The 19611-nt window shown below is 31.7% G+C and overlaps 1 protein-coding gene across 3 annotated transcripts in view; it reads right to left on the minus strand.

Moving 5' to 3' along the window:
* Positions 1–551: 551 nt before the first annotated feature.
* Positions 552–19611, minus strand: part of LOC111058137 (sodium channel protein Nach) — a 475868-nt gene continuing 456808 nt past the window's right edge. For all 3 annotated transcript variants that reach the window (XM_039440751.1, XM_039440752.1, XM_039440753.1), the window contains 6 exons: positions 11739–11869; positions 10179–10269; positions 8067–8352; positions 4619–4784; positions 3369–3466; positions 552–995 (listed from right to left, as the gene is read on the minus strand). In XM_039440751.1, the coding sequence (XP_039296685.1) occupies positions 739–995; positions 3369–3466; positions 4619–4784; positions 8067–8352; positions 10179–10269; positions 11739–11869 (1029 nt within the window). In that variant the 3' untranslated portion in view covers positions 552–738. The remainder of the gene's footprint in view (positions 996–3368; positions 3467–4618; positions 4785–8066; positions 8353–10178; positions 10270–11738; positions 11870–19611) is intronic.

The following is a 19611-nucleotide window of genomic DNA, read 5'->3' on the forward strand; positions in this document are numbered from 1 at the left end:
TTTCAAGAAGAAATCAATGTTGATAAATTTCAGTTTCTGATCAACAATATCTTCTGATTGTCACCAAATTTAAAATGTAATGTAAACTTGAATGCATAATTCAAAATCTCTGTAGGAGTAATTTTGTGCTCTATAACCTATGACCAGATAGACTGCTCTATCTCATACAGATTTCCAGTCACACCTGATAACAATGAATTTTGAAAAACACCCAATTTCTAGCTTCAACTATTATCTCCAACTTCTTTGAGAAAGCTCCAATCATCTTAATGTTTTATTAAAGGTAAGGGGTTCGGTCCCTATAGTACGGTCTACGTTATAATGGTAGTGTTTGATTATCAATGGTATTGCTATCCTTGTCTATCATTCAACAAAGCTGGTAGCGCTATCTCTTTCTTGCTTTGCTCTGTTGCCAGATCGTTTTTTAACAATGTACAATAGATAATTAATTAACAAAATATCCATCTCAATTATGAAAATTCATTATAAAATTATTGAAAAATATAATTCCTGATTAATAAAATATAATTGATTATTTTAAACGAGAATGAACCGTTAATATTACATCAATAAACCTGTATCAGCTACTGCCCATAGAAAGCATTGACAAGACAAGGCAACGGCAACGTTGTTTTCCTATCTTTCTCTACTGCCATTATAACGTGTACCTCACCATATCAATTCGGATAATTTATTGGAATTCTAAATTTAGAATAATTCATAAGATCCTTTGATTTTTTAAAACCGTTTCGGCTGAACAATATAGGGCGTTCTTTTATATCTCGAAGAAACAGTGATTTGCTGCACTTTCAAGCTGGGTTGTGGCTTCGATATATTCAAATTGTTGGGTTTCAAAATTTTCTGCGGTTTGGGTTCTGGTTGGGGTTGGGTTTTTGGTTTTGTGTGGCATAAACGGAGCGAGAAGAAAAATCCCAACTCGAAAAAACTCAAAATACTGGCTCCCACAAACAGACCTGCTGCTCCTCCCATGGACACTGGAAATAGAAAAAGAATAGAGTTTAGTATCTAGAAAGATAAGTTTTCATTAGAATCATTGAAAGAACGTTAGCGAGTTCTCACTTTTGACACACTGAAGGCCAAAGTTGTTGTCCGTCTAGTTGTATGTTCTACAATATCTCTAGATAGAATATATTGATCAGCTCCAAATTTTGAACATGTATTCTTCAAACATGTTTACAGGTCAAGTTCGTTCGACAACAATATTGACTCACTCCTTCATCCTTTTCCAGGATATAAAAATAACTTTGAATAAGGAAAAATGTTTTGATTTATCATTTAGTCAGCTGAAGATTTAATTGCCCCAGCAAATAGATTTTGCTGCCCCAGTAGTGGATTTTACTTTCCTTGCCCTATTACCATAGGTAAGGAAAGTATTGCCTTCCGAAAAAAATTGAGGTACCCCAATTTCTAAGTTTCTATACGTTTCAAGGTCCCCTGAATCCAAAAAAGTACACTATAAGGATCTGACACGAACAATTTCGATCAAATGCGATTCAAGATGGCGGCTAAGATGGCGAAAATGTTGTCAATAACAGGGGTTTTCGCGATTTTCTCGAAAACGGCTCCAACGATTTCGATTGAAGTTATACCTGGAATAGTCATCGATAAGCTCTATCAACTGCCACAAGTCCCATATCTGTAAAAATTTCAGGAGCTTCGCCCCATCTATGCAAAGTTTGATTTTAGATTCTCAATTATCAGGCTTCAGATACAATTTAACCAAAAAAATTCGAGTGGAAAAGATTCAGCATGAGAATCTCTACAACTATGTTCAGTAACATTTCTCCTAAAATTGAAAATAAGCACGTAATTCGAGAAAATGTGATTATCCAATCGCAAACTGTTGGCAGCTGTTGATTCTATTAAATGATTCACTATGAAGAGATAGCAGACCTCGTATGTCTCCAATGTTATTGTCCTGTCACCAGCTGGCTCAGATCTTTGTTTACAAGTAGACTTGATATGCGTGAGAACACTAGCATCAGGTGATCAATTTTCATAACGACAAGGAAAGTTGTGTGAGTGCGCCACACCAGATTTATCTAATTCACCCGAGCTCTCATACAAAGCTCTACTATATGAATTGAAAATAGTTTCACGCAAAGACCTTAAAGAGATATAGACCCACAATGCCTATGCCTTCCCATTGATAGCTCTTACTTGAAATTGAAGGCCGCCATTGGGGTATTTTAGCACGAGATATTATACATAATATATTTCTAATATTATAGATTACAAAGGCATTGGTTTGATGATATGTGATAATCTTATAGGTTGCCCCCTCAATGGCTGATTTCAATTCCAAGTACGACACTAGCGCTGCATGTGAGTCTATGCATCTTCAAGGTCTTTGGTTTCACGGCGTGGCTGAAAAAGAAAGCTTTCTACACAATTGAGGAATTTAGAGACTCGGATATAAGTGAATTTTGCATAAAACTAAGTAGACTAACTAAATCTATTAACTAAGTAAAAAAATATTTATAACATAGAATTATATTACCCTTTGAAATTAATAAAATAGGTAATACATTGGGAATTGTATTCTTAACCTATTATTTTATCAATTTCAAAGGATTTATTTAATTATCAAAATTCTATAATATACTACAATACTCTATGCTATAATATTACTATATATTCTATTTTACTATAATATTCTATTTTATAAATAAAAGAAAGAAGCCCTGAATTCACACATTTTAAGAAAGTAAAAATAATATTTTATTTATTTATTTACATAAAATACATACAGGTATGGGAACAACAGGCATTATAGCCCAAAACTGTTCCCGATTCAACATCACAAAGTTCTTCATAATTATCAAGAGAAAAAAGTTGAAATATCAATTTGACTTAGTAGGTTCTTAGTATAGATTCAAAAGGTGATTCAGGTTTCATTTCTCTCTTGTTTTATATCAGCTACCAAGGCCACCTCTAATACAAGGCCCCGTCCTAAGATATTGTAACGTTTCAGGGTAGGCCTAGAATTTATTACATGATTGGTGAAAAAGATCAGCTGGTATTTTTTCAAACCTTTCTCACCAATCACGTATTAGATTCTAGGCCTACACTGCGACGTTGCAATATCGTAGGCCGCGGCCTTGTATTAGAGGTGGCCATGCAGCTACTCATTCTCATAAGTTTCATTTCAGCTATTCATCATCTCTCTATATCGATCCATTCATGAAATCATCACATATAGTAAAGTTTGTAGTGTATTATCATCCATTCCCTCATCATCATATGTGAATAAATAAATTAATGAATGAATTAATAAATAAATAATTTTATAAATAAATAAACAAATAATTTTATAAAAATGAATAAATAAATAAATACGTACATACCTACTAGATCCAATCTTCCCCTAACTACATTCCGCTTATAACGCTCGCTGGGTAGTCGGTCCATTGCTATTTCAATCTTAGAAATGTTCGCTTCAATCCTGCAAATTCAAATTTTATTTTGTTGTGAATAGTTATTTATCAAATGAACAATGTTCACATTTTCAATATATTCTCGACAAAATATCAATCAAAGAAACAGTCTTACTATTATGAATATCTTTTATCATTAGCTATCATCTATTTATTGGTCATCTATTGATAGGATCATAAAAAATATTTTCCATCATTACCATGTTAATTGGTTGGGAACTATAGTGAGTCCACGTTATAATGGCAGTGTATAAAGTAAGGAGAACAGCTTTGCCGATTCTCTGCCCTGCTACTGCCTATTATACAGGATAGCTGATACTGGTATCCGATGAAATATTATTGATAAATCATTGAAATATTGACTGTCATTCTTGTAAAAAATTATCAATCATTACTTATTCGTCAAGAAATAGTATTTTTCAATTCTCATAATTGGGATTGAATATCATAATAATATTTCCACATTGTAAAAACCGATTTGGCAACGTTGCGGGGGATAGAAAAGGAAAGCGCTATCTGTTTTGTCGAATGATAGACAAGGATAGCAATATCAATGTTATTCAAATACTGCCATTATACGTGGACTCCACTATAGTATAGCCTACGTTAGACAAAACTTTTAAATCATGAAATCACATTATAACAAACTGTTTGGGAAGATCTTCTGGAAAAGATATCCTTAAATAATCGATTATTAATGTCTAGTATATGAGACTAGTTTTGATGACAATCCTAATTAAACAAGAACAAAAAAAATGCTGTATGAAATTGATTGATAATCGATGTTTAATCGATTTCATCTCTGTACAAGATATTGTACAAAAGAGATCAATCATTGATATGAAAATACCGTCACAAAAGAATCTGAAGAAAGTTCGTCTGTGAAATTCTACTTCCAATATTTCTTCTATGTTTGGTTTTGATGCGTCTAAATTTAAAAATCTTGTTTGTTAAAATAATTAAGGACGGAAAAATTTGTGAAGTGAACACTACAAGACTCAACCTATTTCGGACTATGTGTAGCCTTATCTGAGTTTGGGAGAGGAATAGCACAAGGTTACCTTATTTTTCCTCTTCCTATCATTTTTGATGATGTACTTATTTCAAGAATTAATAAAGAATAAAGAATCCTATATGAATTTGATATTGATTTAACTCACCCTACACCAGTAGATGTGATAATATTGAATTCAGGCTCATTGCAGCCAGGGAAGCAACTGCAAGTGAGACCTGACTTGGTACTCCATCTTGTCTTGGGACTTGCCAAATCAGCGTAATGGTCGTTCAAACAGATCAACCCTTTAATGTTGCAGTGTTCTTCTGGCTCTAAAACCAAAAATAATAATTAGTACAATTTATTTTGAATTTCCAAGCATATTTCAGAATGATTCTACAACAAAATTGAATATTTTATGTTGCAACGTTCTTTTGGATCTGAAAAAAATTAATGATTGCCTACAATTACAATTCATTTCAAATACCCTAAAAAATTTGAAATGATTCCACAAGAAAATTGAATTTTTCATTTTGCAGCGTTCTTCTGGTTCTGGAAAAATAATTATTACAGTACCAACAATTACAATTTATTGTAACTACCTATATTTTATTTTAAATATATGAAAAATTTTATTGTCAGCAAATTTAATATCGCATGTTAAAGAATGTTATGGCTCTGGAATCGGAAAAATTTATATTACAATAAATTAAGAATATTCGCACCTCGGAGAAAGATTGTTCAAACTCAAAAAAGTCATTTATTCAGGAGAGCAGTTTTAAAGTTTTCATAGGTATTCAAACTTGATTTTCTGCTCTAATCACTCAATTTCTCTAATTCCAACTCCTTAAGTTTACTTATTACTTTTAAAAGTGGCCTGTATTTATGTTCTTATTCACAATATGGATGAATTGGAATGGAAGACTGTCCTAATCGGAATGGCACAGTCTTAAGCTGCGTTATTTACACCGGAGTTAATAACACAAGTTTTTAACATTTTTGTTATCAACTGATGTTAATTACAAACGTTAATAACATCATGTTGAGTTGCATTTACACCGGAGTTGATAACATGAGTTATTAATAAAAAGTTATCAACTTGACTGAATCGACAAAAATGTTTCACAACAAAAGTTGATAACTCGTGTTTTTAACAGAAAATTCCTTGTTATTAACAAGATTTATGTTATTCATCGAGAGTCGGTAAAGATCAAAGGAAATGTATTATGTTAATAACAAAAGCCTCTTTAATCGCACTAACTTTTGTTAATAGCATGTTACTATCTTCCCCACAACCCCCTCGCCCAGCTTCCCTACCCCACAACTACAGCTGTTCCCTAATAACTACAGCTGCAGACGAAACACATGACAAAGCTATTAACTTTTGTTGATAACAAAGCTAGCAGCCAAAAGAAAATGTTATCAACTTATGTTGAGAACTTTTGTTTTAAACTCTGGTGTAAACTCATTATAATCTATTTACATTAGATCAGATGAAGATCTATTTATGTTAATGATCACACATGTTTCAATTTAAAGTATTTTGAAGAGAAATTTTTTCTTTTTATTCCGGCTGTTATATCATATGAATACTCTCGTTGAATGATATCATATGGAAGTCAATTATATTGATAACAAGATCTTGTTAATAACAAGGAATTTTCTGTTAGAAACATGAGTTATTAAAATTTGTCAAGAGAAATTTTTGACGATTAAGTCAAGTTGATAACTTGTGTTTTCAACTCCGGTGTAAACGCAGCTTTCCTGTAAATGATTGCATCGGTTTTCATAATAGGAATTCTGAACACATTCCGTGATATATAGAATAATTGGAACGAGTTTTGAAAAAAGTATTGTACAAATGATTGAGTAATATTCATGTTACAATGTTCTTCTGGCTCTAGACACAAAAAAGTATTATTACAATCAGAATTTATTTCAAATATCCAAAATAAAATATTGTCCAGATTGAAATTAGAAAAACTGATTTGTATTTGCATTGCTTCTTTTTTTAGTTTTTTTTCTATATGGAAACAAATTTTTATTTGATTTTGAACATTAATATCAATGAAATTTCCATGTTCCAGTATTCTAGCTCTAGAAACGCAAACTTATTGAAATGTAAATTAAAATTTATTTTTCCTACAGTTACGTTGAAAAGTGGCCATTGCTGCACTGATTACAGAACGCAAAGAATCACTTTTCCGCTCTAGTGCGGGAAAAATTTTTCTGCACTCCAGATTTGCAACATGGCAACGCAAAATACTTAGTAGGTTATATGGAGCAACAGTGCAGCAAAATCAAAATGAAGTTGGTAACAGTGACTGCTGTGGCTGCTATAGTGAGCAGAGGTGCAACCAAGCACAACGAGCAAATTATTACATTATATATTATAACCAAGGACAACGAGGACTTTAGGATTTTAGGATTAAAGTTTTTATCAATAATAAAATTACACAGAAAAACATTTGATGCATTTCAGGCAATTTTACCCATAATTACCCACTTTTCATATTCAATGGTAACTGTAGGAAAAACTTAATGTGAAATACGTGCGCAAAGTTCCTCTGCTGCACTCAAGAAACCATTCCGCCCTCACCTACGGCTCGGGCGTAAACGTTTCTTTCGGTGCAGCAAACTGTCACTTTGCGCACTAGTTGCACAAATAACTATTGAATGCCAGTTATTAATCAGGTGCTGACTTTATAACGTGAATCCCACTGTACCTATCCTATACTATTAAACGAGCAATTTCTGTTTAGATATTTGTATGTTTAGATGTTTATAAGTTTGTATTTCACCGGATCTCGAAAACGGCTCTAACGATTCTCACGAGTCCAGAACATAGTAGGTTTATAATATAAAAATTCGATTGCACTAGGTCTCATCCCTGGGAAAGCTCGCTGAAGGACATTAAAAGGATAATTATTATTTATCCTTGGAAAAACAGCTGATAAAAATTATTTCGTCGTCTGTTGATGGAAGTGAGTGAGCGAGCTCATGTGTGTGGGACTGTGTCAAAATTATGACTCAGCTGTTGAACTTTTGTAATCATACAATCAGGTACTTATAGTGCCGGATGCAAAAAAGTCGGGTTATTTTCAATCCTGAACAATTCCAGTAGATCCATCTTTTTGAAATTGTCTTCTCTGATTTGGTTCAAGTGAAATTAATCAGGATTAAAATTTAACCGGCTTTTGTGTAACCGCGGGCCTTTGTGAGGAAAATTTTTGCATTCCTCTGGGAATTGATCTCAATTTAGTGTTGAATGAAAAAGACTAAGAAATTGTCGAAAAACCACAGATTTATTGATGCTTTGAAAGACCGGTTTCGGTTATCACACCATTGTCAATCTCTGATAAACACAGTCTTTAGTCTGAGTCTAAACTCAGTCTCTGATAAACTAGTCTTTTTCATTCAATATGAATAATTACCACAAAATCAACTTCTCAACTATACAAAAAGTCAATTTACTATGATTAGATAGAACATTTCTGTATCAATGTTATTATAATTTCTTCTTTCGTAATAAATTTGTTATGCTCTTGTACTCCAGAGTGAAGCTCGGTCCCCGATATTTCATAATAACACGACATAATGAAAAGTATACTAACTAGTGTTAGGCATCAGATGAGATGTACAATTACATAATTTTAGCTGGTTTTTCATACGACAATCCATGATACATGCACTGTAGCTATATTCGGCAGCTGAGCCCAAATAGTTTTCGTAGGGAAATCTACATTTTCTCTGAGAAACACTCAAAGAATGCACTTCTTCCTCATTTTCGATTGCAGTCACTGACACTGTGAATCTTTTCATGATATTTGGTAGAGCGTCTAATATGTCTGTAGTCAGTGTATTGTAGTAAGGTATGTCGTCTTCGGAGTGGAGGTATATCTAGAAAAAAATGTGAAATTTGAAGATTTAGAAATAGATTTTTACTAGGAAAAATATTACTAGCCTATACTCTAAAAAAGGTAGTTAATGTGTAATTTATAGATTTTGGAGAAAGATTTTCACTAAGAAAAAGTTTACTATAGGTAGGTCTACTCTGACAAATAGGTGGAATAAATTTGGCAGAATATTTTTACTATAGTGAGGTCCACGTTACAATGGCAGTGTTTGATTAGCAATGGTGTTGCTATCATTGTCTATCATTCAACAAAGCGGATAGCACTATCCTCTTTCTCGCTTTGTTCTGTTACCAGATCGTCTCTTAACAATGTAGAATTAATCATTAATCAACAGAATATTCCAACTTAATTATGATAACTCATCATGAAATAATTGAAAAATATAATTTCTTGCTTAATGAAATATAATATTGATTTTTTTTAACGAGAATGAGCAGTTGATATTACATCAATAAGCCTGTATCAGCTACCGTCCATAGAATAAGGCATTGACAAGACAGAGGATTGGCAACGTTGTTCTTTCTCCACTGCCATTATAACGTGGACCTCACTATAGGAAAAAGATTACTATAATCTGAAAAGTTCAGATGTTGAATCAAGAGCTATTGGGGTCAGGAATTTGAGGTGTGCTGCCATGGATAGAGAAGAATGGAGGCAAATGTTGGAGGAGGCCAAGATCCGCTTTGGATTGTCGAGCCAATGACGATGAAGATGATGATAATCTGAAAAAGTAGGTGGAAAAGATTTCAAATTGATATATTTAGAAGATTATCACTGAAATAAAAATTACGATACTCTGGAAAGATGGGTGAAGAATGAATTGAAATTTGAAGATTTGGGAGAAGAAATTTTCACTGAGATAAAGATTAGTCTACTGAAAAATAGGTGAACAAATTAAAATTTTTTATGTAACTCGGAAGATTTCCATTGGGAAAATATTATAAAACTTTTAAAATAATAGTGAATGAAATGTGAAATATATAAATTGAATAAAGATTTTCACTGGGAAAAGATTTCTATACTATAAAAAAAGATAAATTAAATTTGGAATTCATAGATTTGGAAAAATATTTTCACTTGGAAAAGATCATTATACTTCAAAAAAGTAGTAAGTAGGTGGTGGAGAAATATGAAATTTACAGACTTGAAAGAAAATTTCTACTGGGAAAAAGATTAGTACACCTCTAAAAAATGGCGAATTTTATATTATACTAACAGGTCACCAGTGCTCCGCAAGGGTCTATTTTAAAACTTGACAAACTAAAAACTTAACGTAATGAATCTTGGAGAATTGAATATACTATAGGCCTATAACCATCCTCGGTAAATTAATAATCTTTATGCAAAATTTTAAGATGATCAGTCCAGTAGTTGAGACGTGATGATGCGTCAAACATAATTTTCCTATCCCGTTCGTGTATTTATGCCAGTTCTTTCCTTCATTATAGGCCTACTGTAAATTGGGAGAATATTCTCACTGTGGAAGAGATTACTGCACTCTGAGAAATAGGTGAAAAATGTGATATTTTTAGATTTCGAAAAAGATTCACTATAAAGACCCAATTTGAAAAAAATATTAATTTTATAGATTTTGAAGAAAATATTTTCACTGGAGAAAAGTTGACTATGAGAAAATTAGATACCTAAGATTCCATAAGAATGATTTTATAAGATTTTTGATTGTTTAGAAGCTGTCTCGGTATTTCCAAAAAAAACTGATCCCTAATTTCTAGAATTCATTCATCATATTATTTATCCATCTATCCTAATACTTAATAAGGTATTTATCAATCATAAGAAGGTACTTACTTTAGTTGTAACTTTGGTCTCCATATACAGAGACGCCAATCCCAGTTTTGAATTTGAAATCATGTTCAGAATTTTCTGTCCTTTTCTCCTCCTGAAAAAAAAAACCCAATTTTCAGTGATTCCACCATTGCATAGTCGTGTCATTAAATATGAATAAAAATTAGAAATCCAAGTAACCTTATAAAATTGTTCAATCACAATTGATACCTTCAATCGATACTTAATTTTTATACTGAATTTAATTTTTAATTTTAAATACTCAAGCATAATTTTAAATTTTAAATTTTACTGGCATAGTCAAATTTATGATCACTTATAGATTCGCATAGATATTTTTCTGAGAGTATGAGGGCTGTGTGTTATAAGGTATAGTAGGTGTGCTTGTTTATTAGATGAAGAGCAATGTTTATAAAAACTATTTATAGGTATAAGTTATTTATATACCTTGATGAAGAGAGGCATCGAAAAGTGGGAAGGTATCAGTTCGTCAAGTTCTCAGTTCAAGTATCTATTTTGACAATTTCTTGAGATACTCGAGCAAATGTGTGGAGTTGAGCCATTCGTCAAATTTCACGGCATCAAGTTTTTGTTATTTTGAATTATACTAGTGACCCACTGGGTTGGAGAACTCGCTCAAGAACTGTTGTAGTCCTTTTATAATCGTTGAAACCGGCAATTTTGAACTATTCAGTGTTGGTGGAGATTATGGAAGTAGCTGAATATTTATTTTACAAGAATAAATTGACAGTAGGTGTCATTGAGGAACCTATTTGAAATGAGAAATCACTCTTTGTCCCTCATATGAATCCAAATTTATTTTGGATTCATTAATTTATTTATTTTTACACTCACACACACACACACACACACACACACACACACACACACACACACACACACACACACACACACGACATGAAAAGGATAATAACTATTCATCCTAGGAAAAACAGATGATGATTTCGTCGTCTGTCGATAACAGAAGATGCGTGTGCCTGTGTGGGAGATCAGCTGTGTAATCAATTAGCTTACTGTATCTCGCGAGAAATCTAGAAATTTTAATTGACTCGATGAAAATACAGTAATCTGATTTGTTGACATGAGATGTCAATATCATAATATTCAAAGTTAATCATTATTTTACACTTCTATGTGATTAGTAAGTGTTATTTTGGTTTTCAATTTGGTATGTAAAAAATCTAAATTATAACTTTTTGTTTTGAAATATTTGGACTGAAAATTTCACCTGAATTTAAGCGTCATTGAAAAAATTTATTCTAAAACAGTTGAGAAATATTTTTATCAGATGGAAAGATTATCATGAAACTGGATAAATCATCATAATATGGAATACAAACGTGAACTGAGTTTATTAACCTAAGTTAGTTTTTGATCTTGGAGAAAACAAATAACATATTCTGAAGAGTAAATTATTATTCAACTGCGAATTGTGATTCAACTGAATCAACTAGAACAAGTGACATCAGATACTTGTGGATGAGAAAACTACGTGAGGTCTACTGTTCACAGAACTACTTATATGATTAGTTTTGTTTTTACCTTTCATTTTTTGGAGACAACGTGTAGCACACTCCATATTCTGTGTTTATAGCCATAAAATACTCACAACAATTGAACTCTTCATCTCTCCATTTACAGAGCTGGAATATGTCGTTGCATTTGCTGCGTACCTTCAAAAAATAACAGTTTTTTCAATTAATATATTCAAAACAATTGGAAAAACAAAGTTTTAATTTTGTCACATCCACATTTATTAGACACTGGCTGGCCCGACGAACTTCGTACCGCCAAATAGTTATTGCAACTCAACGTTAGTAGACAGAAGGTTGATCACTCACAGGTGTAAGATTCGAAGTGGTGGGGGGAACGCCAGCGTGACGTCACGTGTAGTAAAAAAGTGATAGAGTAACCACACTGAGCATACAGTTTATTCACTGTATCTTCAATTACGTTTAATCCCCTCAAGATTGACCTACAACTTAAAAATTCTCCATACTTATAGTGAATTAATCACCGATTCTAATTATGTTGTTTAATATTTCAAGTTCATTCAACTTGTATGAATAAAATGAAGTGAAAAGTTTTTCAAGAATCTAAACACGTGACACGGAGAAGTTAATAAGCTGGAAAAGTGTTAGTGGACAACGTTAAATACTATTATTATTTCTGATTAACCCATAAAGAATCTTGATAAACCAATACATTGCAATAAAACAATAAACCGATCCCGATAAATCCAATGAATTTCATTCATATAAATGCACTAAACACATGCTGGTATCGAGCACATGTTCTACGAGAATCAAAATATCTCATCCCCGAAATTCACAAGCTGATGTATAGCCAAACTACAAAATATAAACACGACCTAGATGATAAAGAAACCTTAAAAGGGTTTCAAAGGGAAGGTTAGGAGGTGGGTTTTTTGCTTTTATATTGCAAAATGCTTGTATTATTCAAATGTTTTGATAATTATTGTAAAGCAGAAACAGAAAGCTCGCATGTCAGAAAATGTTTGTGTCATATAATATTTGACTATAGGTCACCGTATGATTTTCAAGAATGCGATATTCTGCCTACTCTGTACTACAGCCTACGTCACGGCTGCAGTTCCCCCACTCCAATTGCATTTCAACTAAAATACTATAGATGAGTGACCAACCTTCTGTCTACTAACTTTGATTGCAACTCATGACAAACTTCAGCTGGATACCTGAGTAGGCGTGATGCGGCATTTTATTTATATGGATAATTTTCCAACTGCAAAATAAATCATTTACTGAAAATCAATGAATTCTAAACACCGAGGATCGCACAATTAATCGAAACAAAGCAATTTCCTTAGAGCATGTAAGTCTTTAACCTGAGCCCGCACTGCTGAATGATTACACACAGAACAGTCATTTTGTTTTTAGTCGGGCGTTTAGAATAATAAAATACATGGGCGGTTATGGAGCAGCACACACTCTTGTCTACCGACGGCAGTTGGATAACGCAATTATTATAACAGCTGTTTTTTATTTCTGTGTGTGGCCAGCTCACAAATCTTCTCCCATAAGAATTACATGTAAAATTTTAAGGACCCTACAAGGAGAGAGTCCTGAAGTCGTATTATGTCATAACCCTCTGGTCCTGAACTTAACAAATACAACTAAATAAATCCTCAAACTCGGTGCACACATAAGGAAGTTATTGAATGCCAAAATTTGAGGCTCGATTTTTATTTATATACATTTATACAGGACTGAAGTTTCGTGTTGAAACCGTGTTTCAGATATCAACGTGCGGATTTCGCCATTAATTTTCTTTTGAAATTCTGTATCGGAATCATGTATCACATGAACACGTTCATCCCATATGGAAAAAATTAAGTTAGATTGTAAATGAAACTAGATTCTAAATAAAGTTGGATCCATATAAGACGGATCCAGAAGTCGGACAAAAGTTTTGAAGTTTTTTTATTGGAATGGGATCCTCATGAAACCTACAGTCATAATATATACTTGTAAAAGAAATATTTAGCTGTTTCCATAAAACTTCTCACCAGCTCTGTATATTACAAGTTGCTGATTTCAGTAGAGATCAATACAAAAGTTCATGAGCGAGTTCTTCAACCCAGGGGGTCACTAGTAACGAAAGTGGTTGAAAATTACAATATGTGTTTTCTTTAATATTTACCATTTAGCTTGCTACCAATTTATCCTAATAGGTTGGTTAGCCTTCACCTATATTCTAAGGAAAGTCATCGGTTCCAAATAAGCTTATATCTTGATATATCATGAATGGATCTAATGCTTATAAATAAGAAATCCAGTTCAGAGCAAATCAAATTATAATTAAAAAAAAAAATTATTCAAAAATTTCAGTTTACACCAAAACAAATAATCATACATTGATCGAACATAGATTGAACATGATTGAGGTAACTAATATGTTTGTTCTGTTTATCAAAATAGATTCCAACAGCTTTCACAAAAACTCAGAAATTATTGTTTCAAATCAAGATCAAAATATATAACCTATAGATTAAGAATACTTATCTATCGTTTACAGGTTTCAAAACAGGCTTATGGCTTTCAACATTAAACAAGGAATTCAACACAAAATGAAAAGAAAAATTGAAATCTACATTTTACGTATGTTCAATAAAATCAATAAACTCTACAAAACATTTAGATCACAAATAACACATCTTAACTTTCAATTAGTTAGGAAAAATTTCAACAGAAGCCAACACTCCTAACATAAGCCAGCCATTAAAAAGTTTGAGAGAAATGCCTGGAATAAGCACCCGGAATAAGTGCCTATAGAGCCTCCAAGCATAAACATGTCATCAATTTCCAACCAGCAAAGAACACAAGTCTACAAACATTATATCTATTGTTTTCAATAAAACTTCATTTTTAGAGTTATTTTGAAATTTAATTGACCTTTATGTTGTTTAGAATTATCTGTTTATTCAGAAATGGAACTTTGTTACAGTGATACAGTGGGATGTTCAACACTAGTATATGATAAATTCCCTGTGTAAAGTTTAGTCTGTATAACGATTTCACCGATATTTGCTACCAAGTGTTATAAATATTTTGAATATCGAAATGAAGATTCGATTTTAATCGAGAAAAAAGTAATATTACACATTTAATTGAAATTGAAATTACCAATATTAATTGCCAAAGTACAACTTGCTCACTGATGTGAGTCTATCCTGAATCTAATTTTTCAATAAATTATCAAATACCAAGCAAAAAAATATTTGTATCAGAGATTAAGTGAATCTATTGTCAGGTCCACGTTATAATGGCAAAGGAGAAAGATAGGAGAACAATGTTGCCGATCCTCTGTCTTGTCAATGCCTTCTATAAATGGTAGCTGATACAGGTTTATTGATGTAACTGTTCATTCTCGTTTTAAATTATTATATTTTATTAAGCAAGAAATTATATTTTACAATATTTCATAATGAATCCTTTACTATTAAACGAGCAACTTCTGTTTATATGTTTAGATTTTTGGATGTTTAGATGTTTGTATGTTTATTTGTTTTTATGTTTATATGTTTTATGTTTATATGTTTATATGTTTATATGTTATATGTTTATATGTTTATATGTTTATATGTTTATATTTTATATGTTTATATGTTATATGTTTATATGTTTATATGTATATGTTTATATGTTTATATGTTTATATGTTTATATGTTTATATGTTTATATGTTTATATGTTTATATGTTTTATGTTTATATGTTTATATGTTTAAATGTTTATATGTTTATATGTTTATATGTTTATATGTTTAAATGTTTATATGTTTATATGTTTATATGTTTATATGTTTATATTTTATATGTTTATATGTTTATATGTTTATATGTTTATATGTTTATATGTTAAATGTTTATATGTTTATAGTTTATATGTTTATATGTTATATGTTTAATGTTTATATGTTTATATGTTTATATGTTTATATGTTTATATGTTATATGTTTATATGTTATATGTTTATATTTTATATGTTTATATGTTTTATGTTTATATGTTTATATGTTTATATGTTTATATGTTTATATGTTGTGCATTTATGGCGGAACGTGATAATAGATTTTCATGAAATTTGAAATCCTTTTTAAATTGTGCGTCAACATATATACAAGGTTTTTGGAAATTTTGCATTTCAAGGATAATATTAAAGGAAAAAGGAGCCTTCTTCATACGCCAATATTAGAGTGAAAATCGGACTATAGAATTATCCATCATAAATCAGCTGTCAAGTTGACTACAAATTGCATGCCATGATGCATGCAATTCAATATCTCAATGTAACTTGATAAAAAATTAACAGCTGTGTAGACTATAAATATTGCATGCCTCAATGAATGCTATTTTTATGCACTATTAAATTAATAAGATGCAAAGAACTTATAGTAGCTCGTCTGGGCGCCTAGATGTCTTCTGGTTTTCTCGCCCTAAATTCCGGAAAGCATAATAAATGATAATTAAATCTTGTGTAAGAATGATCTGATCAAATAAATAGTGTTTCAGAGTGGATGTGCTTATGGTTTGGGACGTCGTTATAACTGCGCGAGGTCTACTGTTCACAGAGCTAGTATCATATGAAATACAAATTCAATCGAGTTTGTTAACATTTAAAACAGTTGACATCTGGTACTTGTGGATGAGAATACTGCCTACTGCGTGAGGTCTACTGTTCACAGAACTACTAGTATAGCTCTGCTATATCAAAGTTAGTAGACAGAAGGTTGGTCACTCATCTATAGTATTTTCGTTGAAATGCAATTGGAGTGGGGGAACTGCAGCCGTGACGTAGGCTGTAGTACAGAGTAGGCAGAATATCGCATTCTTGAAAATCATATGGTGTCGTATAGTCAAATTATATAACACAAACATTTTCTTACATGCAAGCTTTCTGTTTCTGCTTAACAATAATTATTAAAACATTTGAATAATACAATCATTTTGCCATATAAAAGCAAAAACCCCACCTCCTAACCTTCCCTTTGAAACCCTTAAGGTTTCTTCATCTTCTAGGTCGTGTTTATATTTTGTAGTTTGGCTATACATCAGCTTGTGAATTTCGGGGATGAGATATTTTGATTCTCATACAACATGTGCTCGATACCAGCATGTGTTCAGTGCATTTACAATGAATGAAATTCATCGGATTTATCGGGATCGGTTTATCGGTTTATTGCGATGCATTGGTTTATCAAGATTTTTTAAGGGTTAATCTGAAATTATAATAGTATAACATTGTCTACTAACGCTTTTCCAGCTTATTAACTTTTTCGTGTCACGTTTTTAGATTCATGAAAAACTTTCAACTTCATTTTATTCATAAAAGTTGAATGAACTTGAAATATTTAACAACATCATTAGAATCGGTGATTCATTCGCTATAAGTATGGAGAATTTTAAAGTTCTCGGTCAATCTTGAGGAGATTATACGACGATATATTTGAAGATACAGTGAATAAACTGTATGCTCAGTGTGGTTACTCTAGAACATTTTTACTACACGTGACGTCACGCTGGCGTTCCCCCCACCACTTTGAATCATACACCTGTGAGTGATCAACCTTTTGTCTACTAACGTTGCTGCTATATAGCACTCCAGCTACATAGTGTAAACGTAGCTTTACATTGATTGAGGAATAGATGGAATCATTGTGAAAGTAACTGTGAAACTACTCTAAATCACAATGATTCTCCAAAAAATTACCTATAATAAAACAAGATTAATACTGAATACTAAAAATTTTCAATAATTCGAAGGAAATTGAAGCGAGTTTCCACACAAAACACAGGCGAGAGGCAGCACCTATAAAGTCAGTTCCAGTGATATATTCTGCACCAATTGCATTTAAATTCATCCAGTAAGCTCTTCACGCATCAAAGAAGGTTTCTTGATAGTAAAATTTTCAAAATTCATCTTCAAATTTGATGAAAATCAGTGATCCAAGTTGCACTGACGGAGAATCGAGTAGAGAAAAGCTTAATGTAGTTGTAGAGTGTGACGCTAGATAGCGATGGCAGAATACATGATACAAGCCAACGTGATACTGTATCATTCCACAAGCAACAGATGGGAAAAATCAAGGCAGAAAAGGCTGTGGTTAATAACTGCGAGAGGTCTACAGTCACAGAATTACTAGTTGACCGAGCGAAGTCTGGTCTAAGATTCAAGTCGACGGTTTGACATTTCTCTTAATGTTCAAATGTTTAAAAGTTTAAATGATTAAATGTTTAAATGTTTAAATGTTTAAATGTTTAAATGTTTAAATGTTTAAATGTTTAAATGTTTAAATGTTTAAATGTTTAAATGTTTAAATGTTTAATGTTAAATGTTTAAATGTTTAAATGTTTAAATGTTTAAAAGTTTAAATGTTTAAATGTTTAAATGTTTAATGTTTAAATGTTTAAATGTTTAAATGTTAAATGTTTAAATGTTTAAATGTTTAAATGTTAAATGTTTAAATGTTTAAATGTTTAAATGTTAAATGTTTAATGTTTAAATGTTTAAATGTTTAAATGTTTAAATGTTTAAATGTTTAAATGTTAAATGTTTAATGTTTAAATGTTTAAATGTTTAAATGCATTCCAATATTATTTATATAGTCCAGACACTATATAATTATAAAAGTGTTTTATGACTTTAGACATATTGATTGGTGTAAATGTTTGTTTGACGATTGTTTTAACATGTGAAAGTGTTTCTGACAATAAAAGTGATTTGATTTGATTTGCAGTGGATATTCTAAACAGTATGAGTTTATATACAATTGATTCTATAATGAGTTTATATGGATGGGATGGGTGAAGGGAAAATGTCATGTTATCATGAGATATGTTATAATACATGATAAAATACATGAGAGAAGGTCAGAACCAATTTTTTCATGCAAAATTTCCTCGTGCTAGGTACAGGTTGGCCCAAAAACCTCTTATTTTCGGTTCATTTTCCAGTTTTCATCTATTTTCGCCAAATCCAGTGATCGGACAGAACATTTTCTCTATCCTTTTTCTTTGATTATAAAATTCTGAATAAAATTAGATCATTCGGAACTGTCCACCTCCAATGAGTACTGAGTTATAATTTTTCAAAAATGAGTAAAATTTTAAGAAAAAATCAACTTTGATGAATAACTGGAAGTAACATCATTATTTTCTCTTGACCTTTCTCTGCTTTCAACCACTACCTCCGTAAACAAAGCCGTAGTGCATTCGTGTGACGTCAGCACAGGTAGGGCTCCTACACCAATAAAAATTCGTTGATTTCAGCTGATCTATATCAGTAGAAACACTAGCTGATATAGATCAGCTGAAATCAACGAATTTATTGGTGTAGAAGCCCTACCTGCTGACGTCACACGAATGCACTTCGGCTTTGTTTACGGAGGTACCTATAATGTTTCAACACGGGCTGACCTGTTGCCAGTATTTCTTGAAGGAGATTAGCTTTTGATGTTAGTATTCTAGCTACACCAACCCTAACAGCCATTAGTCGTTTCCACACCGATATCTTGCCGACACGACAGGACAGGACAGAATTTACTCTGATGGACAGTATTAGAGGAGGCTGTGGTTTATAACTGTGAGAGGTCTACAGTCACAGAATTACTAGTTGACCGAGCGAAGTCAGGTCTAAGATTCAAGTCGACGGTTTGCCATTTCTCTTAATGTTCAAATGTTTAAATGTTTAAATGTTTAAATGTTTAAATGTTTAAATGTTTAAATGTTTAAATGTTTAAATGTTTAAATGTTTAAATGTTTAAATGTTAAATGTTTAAATGTTTAAATGTTTAAATGTTTAAATGTTTAAATGTTAAAATGTTTAAATGTTTAAATGTTTAAATGTTTAAATGTTTAAATGTTTAAATGTTTAA

Source organism: Nilaparvata lugens, chromosome 14 (genome assembly GCF_014356525.2).
Source record: "Nilaparvata lugens isolate BPH chromosome 14, ASM1435652v1, whole genome shotgun sequence".
NCBI lineage: Eukaryota > Metazoa > Arthropoda > Insecta > Hemiptera > Delphacidae > Nilaparvata > Nilaparvata lugens.